General features: G+C 39.8%; 1 protein-coding gene across 1 annotated transcript in view; it reads right to left on the bottom strand.

The window, feature by feature from the left end:
* Nucleotides 1–652: 652 nt before the first annotated feature.
* IL13RA1 (interleukin 13 receptor subunit alpha 1) overlaps nucleotides 653–23,683 on the bottom strand; it is a 67,841-nt gene continuing 44,810 nt past the window's right edge. Inside the window, exons 8-11 of the mRNA XM_059049687.2 lie at nucleotides 23,355–23,487; nucleotides 19,429–19,525; nucleotides 16,518–16,602; nucleotides 653–3,013 (exon numbers count right to left, since the gene is read on the bottom strand). Of these exons, the coding sequence (XP_058905670.1) occupies nucleotides 2,921–3,013; nucleotides 16,518–16,602; nucleotides 19,429–19,525; nucleotides 23,355–23,487 (408 nt within the window). The 3' untranslated portion in view covers nucleotides 653–2,920. The remainder of the gene's footprint in view (nucleotides 3,014–16,517; nucleotides 16,603–19,428; nucleotides 19,526–23,354; nucleotides 23,488–23,683) is intronic.

Here is a 23,683-nt window from a genome sequence, read left to right on the forward strand (position 1 = left end):
TTCTTAGTCTCAAATCTAACCTGTTTATGTGATTAATTCATAACTAGAGGTCCCTCATCGTGTATATACCATGACAGTCTCCTTAAGTACATTGCACTCTATTTGAAGCTTAAAATTAGAAAGGACCAGTTCTCCGTTTCCCTTAATTGTCAGAACCACGATTTAGCAAATACTTATGTCCCTTTATGTACTGTTTGCAGAGGCTGTACTAATACTAGACCAAGTGCAGGCCTTTATCAGAAAACACAGGCATGCCGAGAATAGCAGGGAAGCTTATGATACATGGCTGTCAGATAAAATAGCTGTCTTGGAATTTTCTTCCCAACTTATATTCTTTTTTTTTTTTTTTTTTTTTTTTTTTTTTTTTTTTGCGGTACGCGGGCCTCTCACTGTTGTGGCCTCTCCCGTTGCGGAGCACAGGCTCCGGACGCGCAGGCTCAGCGGCCATGGCTCACGGGCCCAGCCGCTCCGCGGCACGTGGGATCTTCCCGGACCGGGGCACGAACCCGCGTCCCCTGCATCGGCAGGCGGACTCTCAACCACTGCGCCACCAGGGGGAAGCCCCCAACTTATATTCTTTTAACTCCAATTTCTTCTGCCACCCACTCCTCACAACACTTTCCCCAAAATAAGACAAAGGAAAACATTTGGGTGACATACAAAAAGACAATTAATATTTATTTCACTCAAGCTTTTCTGTAAGAAGTTAAACAAAATGATCCCCATTTGAAGGCATTACCAAAAATGTTAACGTTGTTTCACGTATCCCTTCAGTGCGGGATGAAGAAAACACTTATCTGAATGAAAGAATAAGAAGGACCATCCTTACAGTGGCTTTGCTTAGATATGTGGAGAAAACAAATCCATAAAGGTTAGACATAAAATAGCACATGAACCTACTAGTTTCCTACAGGTAGTGGGGATTCCACTGATGTGTTAAAGTCTCCAAAAGCTCTCAAGACCTGGGGATCAGTTTTCAGCAGTTATAAAACAGCCATAGGTACTCCCATAATTCCCTGCCCACTTTTCCCTCCACTAGTTTACCACTAAAAGAGCAAGATGGAAACACCCCCGCTCCCAGCCCACCCCCAGGCTGCAGGACTGGCATCCCCTCCCCGCACTGACTTTGGGTGAGGCATTTAGGTGTTTTGTTTCGCAGAAGTATAAGACCTGGCTAGGAAATAATCTCATCCCTACACAGGAAAACCAAATATTCTTTCTAGAGAAGAGTAGGACAGAATAGCACATCCATGCCCGTCTCCCAGCCTCAGTCTGACCTCAAATATAAAAGCAGGGGGAGGAAACACCTTGACATCTGCCATTGCCACGAACCCCAATTTCCTCAGGAAAGCCAGGGCACAGTGCTCCTCCACTGTGCCCAAACCTGAAAAGAGCAGGGATGTCTGATCTCCCTTCCCCTAAGAGCAGGAAATGGAAGTAGCATTATCTTATTAATACAAATGGATGAATGTTTGGAGAACTTGTGATACAGAGTTCTCAAGTTCGACCAGTAATCTGAGTCTATGTGTGCGAGGAGAGAAACATTGGAGGGGACTTCTCATTTCCACACTTTAAATACGTTGTGGGGACGGGTGAGAATGGAGCCTTAACATATGCAAAAGAAATACAAACGTTGGAGCCTTAGATGGCTGGTTATCAATATAAGAAACAAAACCTATTAATAACCATTTGTGGGAGTAAGGGAAAAGAGAAAGACACAACTGTTCTTTTTTTCTCAAGCAAATAGCAAAGTTCTAGGTGAAGATAATACCGGTTTTCTGTTTATAAAATGCATACAGAAACAGCAAATGCTGAAAAGCTTCAAATAAATGCAGAGTCACACAGAAGTTACAAAATACGTGAGAATTAGTCATTGTTTCTTAGTCTACTCGCACTTTTCCTGAGATGCAAATCACTCCCCGCTCCTCTAGGTGCTGTGAGCAGATTCATATTCTAATTGCTCATGAGAGGGGAAAAACTACACAGAAGGGAATGAGGGAGATGCAAAAGGGGAAATCGAGGTGGGAAGTGGGGTGTTGAAAGGTCTGGAAATGACCGGCGGAGAAAGAACTGAGGAGCCCCAACTAGACTGTGAATTCTTTGAGGGAGTTGGTGCCTCACACCTGGAGGCCTAACACAGTCTGGACGCAGAGTAAATACCTGACTTGAGTAGCGGAGGTGAAGAATCAACAACGCATCATTAGAGACTGTGTCGCTCAAACTCTAATACCCAATAAAGTCACTCCGCCGCTACTGCCCTTAAAAGCCTGAAATGGCTTTGAAAGATCTCAGTAAAGAAGCTGCTTCTGCTTTTTCTGTAGTCACTCACGGCCAACAAGGATGCCTGGGCCTTTCAAAGCAGAGGGAAATGCTGCTGAAGGGGATGAAGATTCCAGACTATTAAAGAGTTTTAATAACCATAGCCATTACTCAGTGGGATCCCAAACAACAGATAACAGATTGTATCCATTTTGTTTGCTAGACGTTCTCTATGACTCAAATTTGACTTTAGCATTTGCACCCAAAATGAGTTCTACAAATAGAATTTGTTGGTATTATTTGAGACAAAGAATACAGAGCAGGCATAGGTCCCTCAGGAAGTTGTCACAACTCTTGATAAGATTAACTCGACTGCCATCATCACTTTTTGCTTTTGTCCTCTAGTTTGAAGCCTTAGCAAAAGACGTCTTGCTTTTTATAAGTCAACGAAAATGACTCCACTCTTTTCTCCCAAGGGCCCATTATTATTTTTAGTTTTTCGGTGCACGACTCAACATAAAGACCTGTGGCTCTTATGAGCTGCCTGTTTTTAAATGGTCCAGTAGTTTCGGTTTCCATTTAACAAGTTCCCAGATAACAAATGGAAAATGGAATGAATCTTCACAAGGTCACATTGAAGGTTAAAATAAATTATCCCCCATCACTGAGAGGCTCTCTTCAGGCTTTCGATCAGCACGACAGAGTCAGTTTCTTCTTTGGTTTGCTTCTCATAGATGTCGTACTTCTTCCAGTGCTGAAAGGGAAGAAAAAACACATACACGATGACTTTTTTTTTTTTTTTTTGTGGTATGCGGGCCTCACTGTTGTGGCCTCTCCCGTTGTGGAGCACAGGCTCCGGACGCGCAGGCTCAGCGGCCATGGCTCACGGGCCCAGCCGCTCCGCGGCATGTGGGATCTTCCCGGACCAGGGCACGAACCCGTGTCCCCTGCATCAGCAGGCGGATTCTCAACCACTGCGCCACCAGGGAAGCCCCACGATGACTTTTCTAAACAGTGTTCTTTCCCTGAGTACTCGCAGCCAATGCTTATTTTTAGGTTTGTGTGCATGGATCCCTGAGTATACGTTTTCTTGTTTTGTTTGGAGTCTTTTTTGTTTTGACCTAAGAATTTTCATCTGTTTGAACAATCAATTAAACAAAACAATCAGGAATTAATGTTAAAGGTGAAAAACACCACGGGACTGTTATATGATAGTTAATAGCTATCTCAAAAGATAAGCAAATGTGGACACCTCCAAAATTGGAAACGAAGTCTTTTGAAGAAGAATAAAAGAGCAGCATGCTTTCCTTGCTTCAACTGTTTCTATCTTTATTTTGTTACCACTCAAATTTGACCACTGCTCCAGAGATGTAATAGGCTCACAACGGCATCAAGGTGAATGGCAATATATAAAATGTCCCCAAAGTCTTAGTGCAGTTAAAAGTTTTGAAAGACCCTGCATTAACAGCTTCATGTAACATCATTTGCTGGACAGGGAATTATGCATATAAGGTAAACTCATCTTGAACTCAATTTAAGTGTGTATCTTATGGTGAAAGCCAATATCCTGGTCCTTGCCTTCCTTCCTTACAAGTCAAAGGAAAGGGTGAAATGTGAGCTCAGTCCCCTCATCTGTAAAATAAAGTTGTCAGACTAAACCAGGGGACTGCAAACTATGGTCTAAGGGCCAAATCCAGCAGGCTGCCTGTTTTTGTAAATAAAGTTTTATTGGAACAGAGCCATCGCCATTTGTTTCTGTACTGTCTACGGCGGTTTTCATGCTACAACAGCAGAGTTGAGTTGCTGTAACAGACCAAAAGGCTTGTGAAACCAAAAATATTTAATATCTGGCTCTTTATAGAAAAAGTTTGCCAATCCCTGCACTAGATTATTTCTAAGCTCCATTACTGCTCTGTTGTTTTCTGGTTCTATAAGCCTAGAAAAGGAAATAGAAAGAAGGAAAAATAGAAACAAGCAACAATGATGATTCAGCTGCCTCAGGTTGTGCAACTGGAGATGGACTCAGCAGGTCAGGAGCATCCAGTCTTAGAGAACGTAATGGAGAGATAAGTTGGAAAACACTGTTTAAAATATCCAAACTCTACTCAGCCTGTGCTCTATAGAGCCCACGAGCCACGATCACTGAAGCCTGCACACCTAGAGCCCGTGCTCCGCAACAAGAGAAGCCACCGCAATGAGAAGCCCACGCACCGCAACGAAGAGTAGCCCCCGCTCACTGCAACTCGAGAAAGCCCGCGCGCAGCAACAAAGACCCAACGCAACAAATAAATTAATTAATAAAATTAATTTTTTTAATATCCAAATTACTCTAAATAATTATTTAACCCTGATACTCCTAGTAGAATGGCTAAGATAAAAAAACACTGACAATTCCAAGTGCTGATAAGGATGCAGAGTAACTGGATTGCTCACACATTATTGGTAAAAATGTAAAATAGCACAGCCACCATGGAAAACAGCCTGACAGTTTCTTATAAAACAAAATATATACTTACTGCATGACCCAGAAATCTCACTCGCAGGTACTGACCCAAGATAAATGAAAACATGTCCACACAAAGACCTCGACATGAATGTTTATAGCAGCTTTATTCATAAAAGCCAAAAACGGGGAATAGTTGTGATATCCTTGAACAAGTGAATGGTTAAGTAAACTGTGCTACAGCCATATCATGGAATGCTGCTACGTAAGAAAAAGCAATGACATGCAACAACGTGGGTGTGTCTTAAATGCATTACGCTAAGTGAAAGAAGCTAGACTCAAAAATCTATGTATTGCATGATTCCATTTGTATGATATTCTGGAAAAGGCAGAACTCTAGGGACAGAAAAGAGATCCGTGGTTGCAAGGGTACAGGACCAGGGAACGGGGTGTACTGCAAAAGGGCATGAGGGGACTTTTGAGGGGGTGATGATGGAAATTTTCTGTATCTTGATTGGAGTGGTGGTTACAAAATGACATACATTTGCTAAAACTCTTCTAACTGTACTCTTGTCAAGAGTACAATTTATGGTATGTGAATCAAATCCACAAAGTTAATTTTTTTAAAATGTGAAATGCACACACTTCTCATAAAAAACAATCTGCAAAAAATTATGTAACCTTAAAATAATGGCTTATTCAGTAAATGGCACTAAGACAACTGGCTAAACATTTGAAAACCAAAGTTAAACCCGACCTCACAGCCTACATGGATAAACCCCCTATGTTAAAGACCTGTATGTGAAAAATAAAATCAACTTAAGTCCTGGAAAAATGTATTAAGGAACAATTATGTAAATCTGCAGTAGGAAAGGGCTTTCTACACGTAAAAAATAAAGGAAGATCTGACTGCATAAAAAAATTCTTGTACATCATTAATCACCCTAAATACAATGCAAAGACAAACAACGACGACAAACCAAAGGATTACTAACTGATGTGTAAAGAGCTTTACAAACCACCAGGGAAAAGACGAATATTGCAGGGCAAAAAATGGACAATTTCACGAAAGAATTAATTCAAGCCAATGAACACGTGAAAAAATACAAAACTTGATATGTAAATTTAAAACAAGAGGCCCTGGACTTATATATACTACCAAATGTAAAATAGCTAGCTAGTGGGAAGCAGCCGCATAGCACAGGGAGATCAGCTCGGTGCTTTGTGACCACCTAGAGGGGTGGGATAGGGAGGGTGGGAGGAAGATGCAAGAGGGAGGGGATATGGGGATATATGTACACTTATAGCTGATTCACTTTGTTATAAAGCAGAAACGAACACACCATTGTAAAGCAATTATACTCCAATAAAGATGTTTAAAAAATAAAAATAAAATAAAACAAGATGCCCTTTTCTCATCTAACACACTGGGAAGAATTTTATTTTTAATTAGATATATTCATGTGGGCAAAAACATGGCCAAACAACCACTGAGACACACTACTGGTTGGTACGTAAGTCAGTACAACCTAGTTGTAATCAGTGCTTCCTGTGAAAAATTTAAGTGTGTGCATTCTAATGCCACCATTTCCTTAATATGAAGGAATCATACCCTAGATATGTAACCAGAGTGTTTAATTTGACAGCACAGAGTATATGTTTTTATACATCAGTAAAATAGATCTACCTCATTTCCTTTGACCTCTGTATAATATTTCATTGCATGACTGCACCATAATTTATTTAAGCAGTATCCTTAATAGATATTTAACCTGTTTATCCTTTCTGGATGACAATTTGTCAACAACAATCAAAAAGTTTAAAATGTATATAAGCTCCTTTGATCCAGCAATCTTACTTGTAACAATTTATCCCAAGAAAGTAATGAAATATATATGCTAATATTAGCTGTGAAATGATGCCTATAATAATGAAATTTAGAATTCATCTAAATGACCAATGATAGGGAACTGGTTAAGTACACCATGATATATTCACACAGTATGATACTATTTAGCCATTAAAAAGTATAGGGCTTCCCTGGTGGCGCAGTGGTTAAGAATCTGCCAGCCAATGCAGGGGACACGGGTTCGAGCCGTGGTCCGGGAAGATCCCACATGCCGCAGAGCAACTAAGCCCATGCACCACAACTACTGAGCCTGAGCTCTAGAGCCCACGAGCCACAACTACTGAGACCACGTGCCACAACTACTGAAGCCCGCGTGCCTAGAGCCCGTGCTCTGCAACAAGAGAAGCCATGGCAATAAGAAGCCCGTGCACTGCAACGAAGAGTAGCCCTCGCCCACCGCAACTAGAGAAAGCCTGCGTGCAGCAACGAAGACCTAACACAGCCCCAAATAAATAAATAAATAAATAAATTTATGTTTAAAAAAAGAAAAAGTATATTATAGGACCAGTGTTGGCAAACTTTTTCTGTAGATGGCCAGCTAATAAACCTTTTCAGCTTTGAGGGCCATATAGTCTCTGCTGTTGTAGCATGAAAGCAGCCATAGACAACATATAAATGAAGAGGCATGGCTGTGTTCCAACAAAACTTTATTTATGGACACTGAAATTTGAATTTCATATTATTTTCTCCTTTATATTTTTTCAACTGCTTAAAAGTGTAAACACCATTCGCAGCTTGCAGCCTGTACACAGACAACTGGCAGGCAGGAGTTGGCCCATGGTCTGTAGTTTACAGAGAAATCCTATGAGGAAGGCAGCATAGTTTTTGCATTTCCCTAAATGCCACTATAAAAACCACAAGTAGGAAAGGTAAGTAGGGTAAGTAGGAAAGCAAAGCCAAAATCCATGGCCACAATCTGCAACAAGACCAGATGAAAGTGATGCCCCCATGAACCCTGAAATATGAGCAAAATGGTATTAGCTATGGGAGAGTATGGAGAGGGAATCAGCAGGGCATCTGATAGATCTGAGAATTCGAAAACAACTCACTCAAACTTCAACAAGCTAATTTATGAAAAATAAGTGAGTCTGGCAGGGGTTTGCACTGCCAGAAGAGTGACCAAATGCAAGGAGTCCACAGAGCAGCCTGAGAGCCTCCTGAGCCCTCTGAACTCTCAAAACCATCCAAAGCTCCCTTCCTGGGCAAAGTTCCACTCTGAAGAGAAACTGATAGGAACAGACTCCACACTGGCTAGGACACAGACAAGAGACACAAACTATAAAGTCCAGATAAAAGTAGACAAGGTGAACAGGCAGAGCCAGATTTCAGAAAGGAATTCACTATAGTTTTGAAAAATTGTCAAAAATAATAGCAGATGGAACTCTATAGCCATGAAATTAGAGAAAAAAAAAAAACTATCCTAAATCAAGTCTCCTTCTAAAACTTTAGGGAAACTAATTTCATGTAAAAATAAGCGACAGAATAATATTCTTATGGAATTAAAAGATGCCAGAAAAATGTCCACAAAATATACACAGATGAAAATTATAATCTAATATTTCAAAACTAGCAAAAGTATATTAAGAAAAAGTTATGTGATATGAAAAACTGTGCATGATATCGAAGAATATAAAAATTCAGAATAAGAACAATTCAGAAATGACATGGTAAAACCCAAGAAACAATTAGAAGTAAAAGAAAATGATCATTTCAGAAATGAAGACTAGCTAGAGGAAACACAGGGGCAAATAAACACAACAGATAATACCTTAAGAGAAACAAAAGATGAAAAGGAGGATTTTTTTTAAATCGAAAAGAAATAAAGATAGATGAAAATTATTCGAAAGGATGTGACAAATACAGAAGGCAGGCAAGGAAAATAAGGGAACAGAATAACAAAGTCTATAAGTGAAGACATTTTCACTGAAAGTTTTTAAAAAGATTTGAAACTACATACTGAAAAGGCACACTATATACCTTGGAAAATTAACCCAGAATGACTAATACCAAGACATATTCTAGTAAAACTATTGGACTTCGAGGGAAAAAATCTTTTGACAACCAGGCAAAAAAAGACCAAGTGTTTTAATACAGAAAGAGTATTATATTGTCAGCAGACCTTGACAACACTTTATGCCAGAAGAAAATGGATGACATATTTAAGATACCCAAGGCAAGAACATGTAAGCCATGGATTTTATATCTAGCTAAAATGAATTTCAATTATTAATGCAGGAAAACTCCATCAATATGTAAATAATCCAGGAAATGTTGGTCCCATGAATCCTTCCTGAGAAAACTTTTGGAGTTTCAAAAAACCAAAATGACTGGAGGGACATCAACATAAAGATCGGGGGTTAGCATCAAATACATACCATACAGAATTAAGACTAAAGAGGGCTATAGGGAGACGATATAGTATATAATGGCCTTATGCACTGGAAATGTAGATCCTGGACAACTTTAAGAATGTGGAGAGAATGGGAAGAACATATGGAAAAACTGCTGTCTTTAATAATCGTTAAAAATTATTTTATAGTTTGTCAGAAGTTCAGAAATTTCTTCAGTTCCACCTGTTTCCTTTTCATCCGTTAAATTCAAATAAAGATAAATAAGGGCATTTTATGAAAACATATGATATAAGTTGTTAAAAGTGTGGACTGGAGGATCAGGAAGCCTGGGCTCAGATCCCAGCTCTAACTCTTGTTAGTTAGATTTAGATACTAGCTCTGCAAGGTAGCAGCAGTGTAGCCTCAAACAAGTTACATATAATCCCTCTGGTGCTTCACTGTCTTCATCTGTATAGTGGAGATAATCCCTGTTGCAGGATGGGGACAAATGAATGAAGGAAGTGCTTAGAAAAGTGTCTAACACATAGCAAAAGTTCAATAAGTATGACCTGTTATTATTGTTGCTGTTACTATTATTCCATTTACCAGTAAAAGTGCAGTCAGCCCTCCGGAGGATGTGCATCGGTTATGTGCAAATACGACACCATTTTATATAAGGGACTTGAACATCCGTGAATTTGAGTACCCGAGGGAGTCCTGAAGCCAATCCCATTTGGGACGACTGTATTTCCATTTCTCTACGTTGTTCTCATAACCTTAAAGATGATTATAGCTGGATGACAAGATTAATTTTTCTCTTTCGGTTACCTGTATTTCTCATTTCTCCATAATAAACATATTTCTTTTAAAAGAAAAATTATTTTAATTTAAAAAATTCACCCTGAATGCTACCTTTTCATTGGTTTCTGCTCATTAGACCCAATGCTTAACTGTGCTGGACAGGAAAAAAGCAATCAGAACATTGCAGCAGAAATGGCTTCTAAGAAAACATTAATTTTTTAATTGCCTTTTTTCATTCCTGAAACTTTGATTACTCTCATTTTCACCCATCATCAGCATCAGGGCCTTTGCCTGAGCACTGCTTCTATGAATATGTCTATGTAAGGTAAAAGGGACAAAAGCAAAGGCTCTGACCTATTATTCAATTTTGTGAATTATATGTCAGTCTAATTTTAAAATTACTTGTAGAAAAAAAATCCACAAAATTACAGTCCATAATTCAATTCTTACCCTGCCGATTTTTTAAACAAGGTAATCAACAACAGAATAATGGCCAAAGATGAAAAACATCCTAGATGAAAAAAAAAAATCAGTGTTTGGGTGGTGAACACAACTGGCTTTTAGTTGTTAGTCATCCTAGAAAAATATATGTACGTATATATAATTTTTTTAAAGAAAGAAACAAAAGTTATAGAATAGTGGAACATCAAGTTTCAATTTAAGAGTACCTTCAAGATTTGGTTATTTCCCACAGTGAATTGCCAACAGAGGTGAAGTGGGTTTCATGCACCTAAGCACCACGCAAAACACTGGCCTCGTGTGTACAAGTCAGCTGATTATGTGCCCCCATCTTCTTCAGAGCAACAGACACAATAGAAAGTTGTACAATATGAACTGTAGATCCCCACGCCTTAAAAATCACTGCAGCTTAAAAAGAACTTGCTGAAAGAATTAAACATGTTTCCTGCTTTTCTAGCAGAAACCGAATTTCAGAACAACTAAGAAGCCTAGTTGAGGACTGAAAGCAGCGCTTTGTAGCAAAGTGTTAGCTTATAAATGTAGATTAAATGATAGATGAGAAAAATCATCATCGGTTCACAACCCCTAATGAGATTATTGATTCAAGCAAGGATACTAATTGGCCGATAAAAAGCATCAGCTGAAGAGTCGACAGGGCGCTAACATTAACACCACACAGATTATCTTCAGGTGGCAAGGGGAGGAAATGTGTAGATGGCAGGAGGGGACATGCTATTATCACCTTAAATACAGTGGTCCATCTCACTAATGGTGGGACAACTGGATATTATCTGTCTCCTGACAATTGGGACAGCTGGAAATATTTAAATATGGACTGAGTATTAGATGACATTAAGGAATTAATAATTTTTAAAGTGCGGCCATGCTATTTTGGCTATGTAGGAAAGCGATCTTAGCTTTTAAAGATACACACTTAAGTTAAAAAAAAAATTCAGCAGTATTTGGAAGTCAATTCCAAGTTAAAAAGCTGCTTTCCAATCAGAAATTCAAAACTGGCACAGTACTGAAAATGTAATTGATTTCCAAGAAGCGGAGGAAGAATAGATAATTTATGGATGAAAAAGAAATGCAGATGCAGAAGAGAAGCAATTCCCTCCGCAAAGCCCCCCTACCCCCCAAATATGGCCAGCAGCCCAATTAGTCACACAGAAAAGGCAAACAGCAAAGCAACAGGAAAAAAATGCTGCTGGCCAAAATGTTACTACAGTGATGAACAAAACATTGTCAAAACAGTGGAAACCTTAAGGAAAGTGATACAGAAGATTTAATTTATTGGTGGCCACACCTAAATAAGTTCGGTGTTTTGTTTGTTTGTTTGATTTTGCGGTACGCGGGCCTCTCCCTGTTGTGGCCTCTCCCATTGCGGAGCACAGGCTCCGGACGCGCAGGCGCAGCAGCCACGGCTCACGGGCCCAGCCGCTCCGCGGCACGTGGGATCCTCCCGGACCGGGGCACGAACCCATGTCCCCTGCATCGGCAGGCGGACTCTCAACCACTGCGCCACCAGGGAAGCCCTAATTAAGTTTTTTTTTTTTTTTTTTTTAACAACCAGTACTGATGGTGCAGCGTGGAAGAAGAAATTGTTTAGAAAGGGCATGAATTATTTCTTGGGATTAGAAGTTGGTAAATTTGGCCTACAATGGCTTCTACTTCAGGTTCTGCAATTCTCCCTCTATGTGATAGTCTTTGAGAAATTTCTCCATGGTCCCCAATGTCCCCATCTTTAAAGTGAGGAATTGGACTAGAGTCTAGAGTTTTGAAAATTTATAGTTAAAGACAACTAAACATGTAAACATACACCTCATTAGATGACTTCTAGGGCAATGTTCACTCCATAATTGTTCATTCCCTAATTCGATGATTCTAGAAGTAAAAGGACAGTCTTTCTGCTGCATATGCAGTTCAATTTTCGAGAACTGCTGCCATGTAGAGAAAGTAGATTATTCATTTGGTTAAAAAGCAAACATGGAAATTTGTTCTATTACCCTTTCCCTTGTCTGGCATTTTTATTATACTTTTAGTTTCAAACACTGATTTTATTTAATGGTCTGCAACCACCGCAAACAAAAACATCTTATGCTTTTAGTGGTCCATCTTGTCAGTGTATCCACCTCACTAAATTATAGAATTATCTGACTCATCAGGACAACATATTATCCTCTAGACAGCATTGAAAAAAATCAATTTTCCCATATCTGAGAAAGATAATTGATCTGATTTTACTGTCGATGTTACCATCATTCACTCTATCACCCAGGCTTGAAACCTTGAAATTATTTTTTACTCTCGCCACCTTTCATCACCCACACAGAGTCACCAAGTCGTAATGAGTTTCCTTTAATAACATCTCTTGCATCAATCTCCTCTGCTACCACCTAAGTTCAAATCCCTATTATCTCACAGACCTGGATGACCACAATATTCTCTTTTCCCTTAATGACTTGTACAGCGTTTCTTTTTATTATAAAAGTAATACATGCTCATTACAGGCAATTTGGAAATTTCAGAAAGGCAGAGGGAGAATAATATCAATTATCCACAATCTTCCGGCCCAGAGATGATTATTTTGACCCATTTCCTTCCACTCATTGTTCTATGTATATATTGATGCGTTTTTTATAAAAATTAGGATTGTAATACACTACACATTTATGATATGTTTCTTACACTTACACCGTGAGTATTTTGCTAGGACATTAAATGCTCTGAAAACCTAACTTTTCAAAAAACTTATTCTTGATTGTTGATGCTTCCTTAGTTTCTAATTTTTCATTTTAGAAACAAATGCTGCATTGACCATCCTTGTACCATTGTTGGATTATTTCCCTAAAAGAGATTCCTAAAGAAATAATTACAAGATCAAAGATTCTTGCTACATTTTACCAAGTTGCCCTCCAGAAAGAACACACAGCATTTTACAGGCCCACCAGCGTTGCATGAAAAGTGCCAGTTCCCCACCCACTTGTTAACACTGGATATTATCACTTTTTAGAAATTTATTAAGCTGGAAATTTATATCTCATCAATGCTTTGGTTGTATGTCTTGTATATATCAGTGAGTCCAAACATGTTTTCACAGATATTGGACATTTGTGTCATGGCACTTTGACTGTCTTCATTCTGCTAAAAGGGGTAGCAAACTCTAATGCTTTTCAGGGGTCTGGCATGTTAGGTCAACATGTGAAACCACAGTGGGAATTAGGAATGGTAGGGCCTGAGATGAACTGGTAGAGTGCATGCCCTGCTTAAGATCCTAAATTGAAAAATTTTAAATACACCACGCTGGCCAAACAAAACATCTGTGGGACAAATTCAGGACTAGGTTCCCAGTTTGCTACTGTGCTAGTGCCTCCCCTCTCTAATCCATTCCCTCCAGGTTGTTGTCAGAATGATGGGTGTGGAGAGAAGGGAACCCTCCTACACTGTTGGTGGGAATGTAAATTGGTGCAGCCACTATGGAGAACAGTATGGAGGTTCCCTAAAAAAACTAAAAATAGAGCTATCATATGATCCTGCCATCCTACTCCTGGGCATATATCTGGAGAAAAACATGGTATGAAAGGGTACCCCAATGTTCACTGCAGCACTGTATACAATAGCCAAGACATGGAAGCAACCTAAATGTCCATCGACAGAGGAATGGATAAAGAAGATGTGGTACATATATACAATGGAATATTACTCAGCCATTAAAAAGAAGGAAAGAATGCCATTTGCAGCAACGTGGATGGACCGAGAGATCGTCATACTGAGTGAAGTAAGTCAACAAATATCGTATGATATCGCTTATATGCAGAATCTTAAAAAACTGATACAAATGAACTTATTTACAAAACAGAAACAGACTCACAGACTTAGAGAAGAAACTTATGGTTACCAGGGGGAAGTGGGGGAGAGGGATAGTTAGGGGGTTGGGGATTGACATGTGCACACGGCTATATTTAAAATGGATAACCAACAAGGACCTACTGTATAGCACAGGGAACTCTGCTCAATATTATGTAAACACCTAAATGGGAAAAGAATTTGAAAAAGAATAGATATATGTATAACTGAATCACTTTGTTGTACAACTGAAACTAACACAACGTTGCTAATCAACTATACACCAGTATAAAATAAAAAGTTAAAAAAACAAAGAATGATATTCCTAATACCTTCTCATATAAGGTCAGCCATAACATGACTCCAAATCTGTTTCTTGGAACTCCCCTATCCCAACCTGGTACTTCTATCATACGGAACTCTAAGGAGGTAGTGAGGTTCTTGAGGACAAACATTCTATCTTACAAAAGGCAATGCAGCATAGTGGAAAGAAAAAGTCTAGAATCAGACAGTCCTGGGTCAAATCTCACCTTATTATCGACTAGCTGTGTGGCTGCAGTAAAGTTATTTAACCTCACTGAGGCTCCATTTCCTCATCTGTGAAAGGGTACTAACAGCACCTACACCACAGGGTGGTTATGAAGATGGAGCATTTAATACACTGTGTACGCATGGTAGACTTCCAATCACTGGTTAGAGGAGTTGTTAGAATACTTGCACAATTCTCAACCTCCAGCATCTGTCTCAGTAGCTGGCAAAATGAAGACACATAGGTGATCCCTAAGGAAAATATCTATGACAGTGATTTTCAAAGTGCGCTCCGTGAATGATCTTGCCAGGACAGGAATCATCTTTGGGCTTCTTTTAAATATGCAGATTCCTGGGACCCATCCCAGAGCCGGTAAATCCGAACTTCTGAAGGTAGGGCTCAGGATTCTATATTCCTACAAGCATTGCAGTTGACTGTGACTCAAAGCTGAAGAAACACCGTCACCTCAGTTACAGTACACCAGCCCTTCATCAGGTACCTGACTTCTGGACCTCCCTGGCTAGGGGTGCCCTATCTGGCACAGTTACCCACTGCCCAGGCCCATGACTTGGTGCAAAACTGATCCAGATGACTCTTCCTCTGACAGCATGGGAGCCTCCCTGCCTTCCTTCCCTAGCCACTGTATGTCACCCGTTATTACAAGAATTGTTTGGGCGTTAAAGATAAATGGAAAGTATTATCAATAGTAATACTAAGCACTAACATTTACTAAGCACCTATAATGTGCCAGACACACTAAGTGGTTTCTATGTATTAAATTAATTTAATCCACATAACAACACTATAAGGCAGGTGCTATCATTACCTCCACTTTTTACAAGGGGGAAAACTGAGGCACAGGAAGGTTAAGGAAGTTACCTAAGGTCAAATAGATGGTAAATGACACAGCAGAGATTTGAATCCAGACAATCTGACTCCAGAGCGCAGGCTATTATCTACTATGCTGTACTATTTCCCTGAATTAACTGCCCTATGCCTGAAATTACTAATTTAAGATATATACAATAATATTGATATTTATTTCATTTAGTGTCTTTATTATTTTATTTGGGTGAATGTATTTATCAGAGGAGCCTCAGACTCTTTTGTTCCCATAAGGTCTTAGCTTTTCCAGCCACAAATTCTAGTGTGAGAGTCTGCAGCCTACTAACTCTAACAGTTCGGGGGGGTTTGCCCTAGCTCCATGTCTTCGGAGGCCAGCTTTCCAGGCAATAGCATGAAAACAATCTATTTTAATCGTTTGCCTTATCTTCATATTTCCCTAAATCAAGTTTTAAAAATTACTCCAGTCAGAAGACCTGCCTATTCGCTTAGTTTCATAAAGGAGGCTCCTCCCCCTGCAGGTTTAGATCAAATATGTTCCCTACCCCAGAGAGAGAATGAAGCCCCGTGATACAAGACAGGCAAAGTATTCTGGGAACTTCTTAAATGGTATGCTTGGCTTGAGATACAACATTTTAAATCCGCTCTTCTTTAATCTTTTAGATAAAATGTAGTTTAAAATAACCAATTTTGAAATGAAATTCTGACACATGCTACAACATGGATGAACCTTGAAAATGTTATGCTAAGTGAAAGAAGCTAGCCACAAAAGGACAAATATTATAGGATTCCATTTATATGAGGTACCCAGATTAGGCAAATTCAGAGAGACAGAAAGCACAATAGAGGTTACCAGGGGTTGAGGGGAATGGAGAGTTATTGCTTAATGGGTACAGTTTCTGTTTGGGATTATGAAAAAGTTCTAGAAATAGTGAAGATGGTTGCACAACACTGTAAATGTACTTAATGCCATTGAACTGTATACTTAAAACTGGTTACAATGGTAAATTTTATGTTATGTTTTACCAATTTTTTTAGAATCCCATAGCCTCCCCCCCAAAAACCATCAATTTCAAACTTCACAGAGTCAGTGCTTACCAGGGTATCATCATTCTGGTCTCCAAACATTTCTTTAAAAATCTTGCCAGGATCAGGAATTGGAGGGAATATAATAATCTTGAGCCTTTAAGAAAATAGAGACATTTTTGATCAAACCTTCCATTCCATAGACATGTCCCACTTCAATACAGCCATATTAAAAGAAGTATTGGACAAAAGACATGGTATACAAGTCATCTTTAGTGATAATGTAATTGTGAAAAAATTTCTAAGACAAGCTGAGAAATCGATCTCCTAAAAGTAACAAGTGTGGATAAAGCAGAGGGCCCATTGGTAGCAGACTACTTATACCCTTTCAATGAAAAAATTTTTTTCCAGCTTTATTGAGATATACTTGACAAACAAAAATTGTATAAATTTGAGGTGAACAAAGTGACATTTTAATATATGTGTACACTGTAAAATGATCATCACAATCAAGCTAATTAACACATCCGTCATCTCACATAGTTATAATTGTGTGTGTGGCTCTGTGTGTGTTATTCTCTATCATTTAAATAATAATGGTGCTTTACTTATCACAGATCAGATGGGAGCTTGCTGTTTATAATTTTGAAAAAAATAATCTTCCGAGAACAGAGGGCATTCTCTTTAATTTTTCTTCCTTTTTCTTACTTGTCTCCTCTCTGTTTTTATTAAAATTAAAAAAAAATTTTAATTGAAGTATAGTTGATTTACAATGTTGTGTTAATTACTTCTGTACAGCAGTGACTCAGTTATACATATATATACATTCTTTTTCACATTCTCTTCCATTATGGTTTTTCACAGGATATTGAATATAGTTCCCCTGTGCTATACCGTAGGACCTTGTTGTCTAGCCATTTTATATATACTAGCTTGCATCGGCTAATCCCAACCTCCCACTCCATCCCTCCCCCACCCCCCTCCTCCTTGGCAACCACCCCAGTCTATTCTCTATGTCTGTGATTCTGTTTCTGTTTCATTGATATGTTCCTTTGGGTCACGTTTTAGATTCCACTTATAAGTGATATCATATGGTATTTGTCTTTCTCTCTCTGACTTACTTCACTTAGTATGATAATCTCTAGTTGCATCCGTGTTGCTGCAAATGGCATTATTTCATTCTTTTTTATGGTTGAGTAGTATTCCATTGTATATATGTACCACATCTTCTTTATCCATTCATCTGTCAATGGACGTTTAGGTTGTTTCCATGTCTTGGCTATTGTGAATAGTGCTGCTATGAACGTAGGGGTGCACGTATCTTTTAGAATTAAAGTTTTGTCTGGACTCTCTGTTTCTGCATCTGATAGTAGTACCCTTTGGTGGACCTACCTCATCTCCTAGGTCTCTCTCTAACTGTTGATGTGTCCCAGCATTCTCTTTTGTCCTCTTTATCTCCCTCACTTTATCGGTGCTCTCTTCCAGTCTTAGGGCTTTAAATCCATTTACATGCCAAGGACTCCCAAAATTCTATCTCCAGCCCAAACCTCTCCTTTAAACTCCAGATTCACGTATACAAGTACCTATTTAGCATCTCTACTTAGATATCTAATAGGTATCTCAAACTTCTCATGTTCAAAACTGAAGTCCTCACCTTTTCCTAAAGCCAGCTCTCCTCCCAATCTTCTCCATCTTAGTAAACGGCTCTAGCATTCACTCAGTTGCTGAAGCCAAAAAATCTAAGAGTTATCCTTGAATCCTCAATTTCCCTCATACCTTCGAAGACAAGCAGCCATCAGCAAGCACTATTAATTCCATCTTCAAAATATATTCCACATCAGACTACCTCTTACTACCTCCTCACTAGTCTACCGGCCTCCACTCTTGTCTAAGTCAAGTCTTCACTCAGCAATACAATGATCTTTTATGACAGTAAATCCAATCACATCCCTCCACTGATTAAAACTCTCTCATGTTTCCCCATCGTGCTTAGGATAACATTTCACTTCCTTGCCATAGCCTACATGATCTGGCCCTGCCAGCCTCTCCAGCCTCATCTCCTGTTGTTCTCCCCCTTGCATGTTCTCCTCTAACAAGACACACAGAGTTCATTCCAGCCTCAGGACCTTTGCACTTGCTGTTCCTTTGGCCTAGAATACTCTTTCTTTGACTATCTGACTGGTTTGCTCCTTTAATTCTGTCCTCAAATGTCACTTTCTCAGAGAGGCCTTCCCTGGCATCCTATGTAAGATGAGCCTCATATCACTTCCTAGCCTTTCTCCCCAGCCCAACTCCACAACTTTACTACTCACTACGTAAAACCATAGATAGGGACTTTGTTCTATTCATTGCCACAACCCTAGCAATAACAACAGAGCCTGGCACATAAATAGGCACTCAACAAGTGTATGTTTAAAGAATACTGAAATAATGATAAAATGTTGATTCTAGAACCAGCTTAATAACCTTATTCCAACTTTAGGTATTTACTGAAAGAGCAAATAATAGCACCAGACTAGTCCCTATGATGCAATCGAGAAAGTAAAACATTCTCAAGGAATAAGTGCTGTAACTTAGAGACAACTTGAAGTTCTCTTTCCTATAGCATTAAGTAGCAACCTGTTTTGCATTCACACCAGACAAGTCATTTAATTGGTAATGGTCTCCATTTCTAAAACTTATGAGCTAACAACCAACTGTTGACAAATCAGGCATTTGAAAGAGTAGAGTGAGCATAGGTCTTATCAACAATTCTAAAAATATACAAAGAGAGCACTGCCTGAGCAGAGCCCTGGGATCCAACACTTTTCTCACCAGAAAATGGGCACAATAATATTTCTTTGCCATGCCATTCTACCAAAAAGCCAGGTATAGCCAAAATGCTTCCAACACACTGGGGAAACATCAAACACACCCAGAAAGAAGAATAACCATAGCACCAGGGTAGCAGAAACTGTCAAGCCTGCCTGGGCAGCTGCCTTACCTCTTCAGGTACAGCAGAAGGACTATGATTGCAGCTGCAACGATGATCGGAATGATGAGTAACGTGGTTATGTAAAATGTTGGATTGGCCTTCTGACCTGGAAAATGAAAAACAAAGAGAAAGACATGAGAAATAAAACTCTTTTAGAAATAAACCGAGCAACAGTTGTATCAGACTAATGAGATTACAGATATTTCTGCCCTCCACACCAACATATTTCCCCAAACTCTTCAATTCTCTTATCTTTTGTTATCTTAAGAGTGAAAAAAGGGCTTCCCTGGTGGCGCAGTGGTTGAGAATCCGCCTGACGATGCAGGGGACACGGGTTCGTGCCCCGGTCCGGGAAGATCCCACATGCCGCGGAGCGGCTGGGCCCGTGAGCCATGGCCGCTGAGCCTGCGCGTCCGGAGCCTGTGCCCCGCAACGGGAGAGGCCACAACAGTGAGAGGCCCGCATACCACAAAAACCACAAAAACCACACACACACACAAAAAAAAAGAGTGGAAAAAAAAAGTCCTTCTCTGGTGCCTAAAATTCCATGGATGAAAAAGCACCTTAAGGATTATCTGAAACCAGGATATCTTAACTGGTTTCAGACACTATTAACAAAGATGTTATATTTGTTAAATATGTCATCTCATTAACAGTGACTATCTTTTCTTATTGGTTACTTAGCACTGTTAGAACACCTAAAGTAATCCTAACAACAACTACCACTACTATTCTTAATTGAGCAACTACTGTATGTCTGATACCATACTAGGTAATTTTGCATGCTTATATCTATGCTAAAGAGATAGATAATATTATTTCCCACTTATACAGATGAGAAGTGTAAGGCTCAGAGAGGTTTAGTGGCTTGTCCTGAGGGTTCAGTAAGTGATGGAGTCAAGCCTCAAACCCAGCACTGTCCAATTCCAAAGACTTGCATTAACTGCCTTGCTACACCTAACACATAGAATGGCATGTCTATATATTGGGTTGGCCAAAAAGTTTGTTCAGGTTTTTCTATAACATCTTACAGAAGACCCAAAAAAACTTTTTGGCCAACCCAATATATGCTCACCTTTTCCACCAGGCCATGAAAGTCTGGAAAGCATCTCAGGGCCTAACACAATGTTAGGCAGCCTCTAAGATGACTCTAAATGATCCCTGCCTCCTGATATTCACAACCTTGTATAATTCTCTCCCCTTAAGGGTGGGCTGGACTAAATGTGTGAATAGCAACAGTGATGGGATGTCACTTCTGAGATAAGGTTATAAAGGGCTGCAGTTCTCATATTGGGTATTTTCTCACATGCTCTTTCTCATTTGGACTACGCACTTGGGGAAGCCAACTGCCATGTCATGAGGTAGCCCTGTGCGGAGATCCAAATGGTAAGGAACTGAGAGAGGCCTCTGTATTAGTTTCCTAGAGCTGCTGTAACAAATCACCACACACTGGTTGGCTTAAAACAGGAGAAATATATTGTCTCACAGCTCTGGAGGCTAGAAATCCCAAATCAAGGTATCAGCAGGGACATGCTCCCTCTGAAGGCTCTAGAGTAGACTCTCTCCTTGCCTCTTCCTAGCTTCTGGTGGCTCCCAGGAATCCTTGGTGTTCCTTGGATTGTAGCTGCATCACTCCAATCTCTGCCTTCATCTTCACATGGCCTTCTTCTCTGTGTTTCTGTGTATCCTCTCTTCTTCTGATAAGGATACTAGTCATTGGATTTAGGGCCTGCTCTAAGCTGGTATGACCTCATCTTAACTTGATTACATCTGCAAAAACTCTATTTCCAAATAAGGTCACATTCACAGGTACCAGGAGTTGGAACTTCAACATATCTTTTTGGGGCACATGATGCAACCTGCTACAGCCTCCATCCAGCATCCAGAGTGGAAATAAGGCTTTCCAATGACCATATGAGTGATTTTGGAAATGGATTCTCCAGCCCCAGTCAAGCCTTCAGATGAGACTGAAGTCCCAGTCAACAGCTTGACTGGAACCTTATGAGAAAACTTGAGCCAGAGGTACCTAGCTAAGCTATGCCCAGATTTTTGAGCCATGGAAACTGTGAGATAGTAAATATGTGTTTTTTATTTTTTTAAATTTTTTGGCTGCACTGCACAGCATGTGGGATATTAGCTCCCCATTCAGGGATCAAACCCACGCTCCCTGCATTGGAAGCATGGAGTCTTAACCACTGGACCACCAAGGAAGTCCCAAATATGTGTTTTTCGTTTGGTTGGTTTTTTAAATTAATTTTTATTGGAGTATGGTTGCTTTACAATGTTGTGTTTTCTTGTTTTTTGTTTGTTTGTTTTTTAAATTAATTTTTATTGGAGTATAGTTGCTTTACAATGTTGTGTCCAAATATGTGTTTTATAAGCCACTAATTTTGGAGGTAATTTGTTATGCAATAATAGATAACTAATACAACCTTGCCTGGCACATAGCTTGTTCAGTCTTTCAATTAATAGGGAATTGACTACTTCAATAACCTGTCTCTCTGACTGTTAGATAGCTGTTAGAAAGTCCTTACGTTGGTCCTGTTTTGGCCCATGGAGCCACAAAAAAGATAGCCTATTCCCTCTTCTACCTGACAATACCTCAAATATTAGAGTTCAGCAGTTATGACTCCCTAAGCTTACTTTGTTAACTGTTCTTCCTCAAATTTTGAGATTCTTCAACATCCTGATTACCCTTTCAAGGAAAGATTCCAGTCTGCCAATGCACCTATTACAATGTGGTGCCCAGGATGGAATACTGTATACTTTTGATGTGGCCAGGACACTGTGCCCCTCCCTTGTTCTGGATGCTACACTATCAGTGCTGCCTATGACTGCAATATGCCTTTGGGGGATATTTAAGGGACCGATGTTGAGTCACTTTGAGCTTACAGTCAAATAAAACCCTATCCCTAGCCCCACAGCACACACATCCATAAGGGACATGTCTTTCCAATCTCGTACTTGACCCTGGCACATAGCTTGCTCAGCCTCTCAATTAATAAATGAAACTGATTTTCTTCAAACCTAAATATATGTTTATCTCTATAAAATGCCATCAAGGTCATTGTCCTACTCTTTTTGTTTTTTTTGGTGGTACGCGGGGCCTCTCACTGCTGGGGCCCCTCCCACCACATGGCTCACAGGCCTAGCCGCCCCGCAGCATGTGGGATCCTCCCAGACCAGGGCACGAACCCGTGTCCCCTGCATCGGCAGGCGGACTCCCAACCACCACGACACCAGGGAAGCCCCATTGTCCTACTCTTGATTCTGTTACCAGCACATAGGATAGTACTCTAGCACTGCACAATCTGCAGATTTAATCAAGCCTGCCTTCTATATTTTTGTTCAGGTTGTTAACAAAGATACAGATAGGACAGAAGAGAGGATAACACCATTTGGACTGCAAATTTTCAAAGAGTTGCATATTGTAAATTAACCCTGAATTTCAATTGTAAGTATTCTCTGGCTGATGTCAAGAATGAAGAACAGGGACTTCCCTGGTGGCGCAGTGGTTAAGAATCCGCCTGCCAATGCAGGGGACGTGGGTTTGAGCCCTGGTCCGGGAAGATGCCACATGCCACGGAGCAACTAAGCCCGTGCGCCACAACTACTGAGCCTGCGCTCTAGAGCCCGCGAGCCACAACTACTGAGGCTGTGTGCCACAACTACTGAAGCCTGCACACCTAGAGCCCGTGCTCTGCAGCAAAAGAAGCCACTGCAATGAGAAGCCTGCGCACAACAAAGAGTAGCCCCTGCTCGCCACAACAAGAGAAAGCCTGCGTGCAGCAATGAAGACCCAATGCAGCCAAACATAAATAAAATTTTAAAAAAAGAAAGAATGAAGAATAGCCCTTTTCCACAATCAATTTTCTGCTTCAACTTAGTTTCCATGCATCAGTGGTTTAACTTTTAATAAAATCCCATTCTCTTACCTATACTCATTGCTTGACTCCAATTACTCCAGAGTTTGTCATCCTCATAGCATAACTTATTTGTTTTGACTCTTATTCTGACTGTGTTCAAAGTATCAGGAAGAACACCAGGGACCATGAAACAAATTGTACCCTTAGACATAAAATAAAAGCACACAAGGAATATTACCAGCTTATTCTCTTTCTCTGCTTCTGAATCCTAAATATAATTATCTGCCAAATTTTGTATATGATTAAGCCTTTGTATTGCAATACAAATTATCTGACTTTAACTCCTGACAAAAAAAATTGGCAATAATCTACAGAACAAAGTAGTTTGTTTTTCTCAA

Source organism: Kogia breviceps, chromosome X (assembly GCF_026419965.1).
Source record: "Kogia breviceps isolate mKogBre1 chromosome X, mKogBre1 haplotype 1, whole genome shotgun sequence".
In the NCBI taxonomy this organism is placed as follows: Eukaryota; Metazoa; Chordata; class Mammalia; order Artiodactyla; family Physeteridae; genus Kogia; species Kogia breviceps.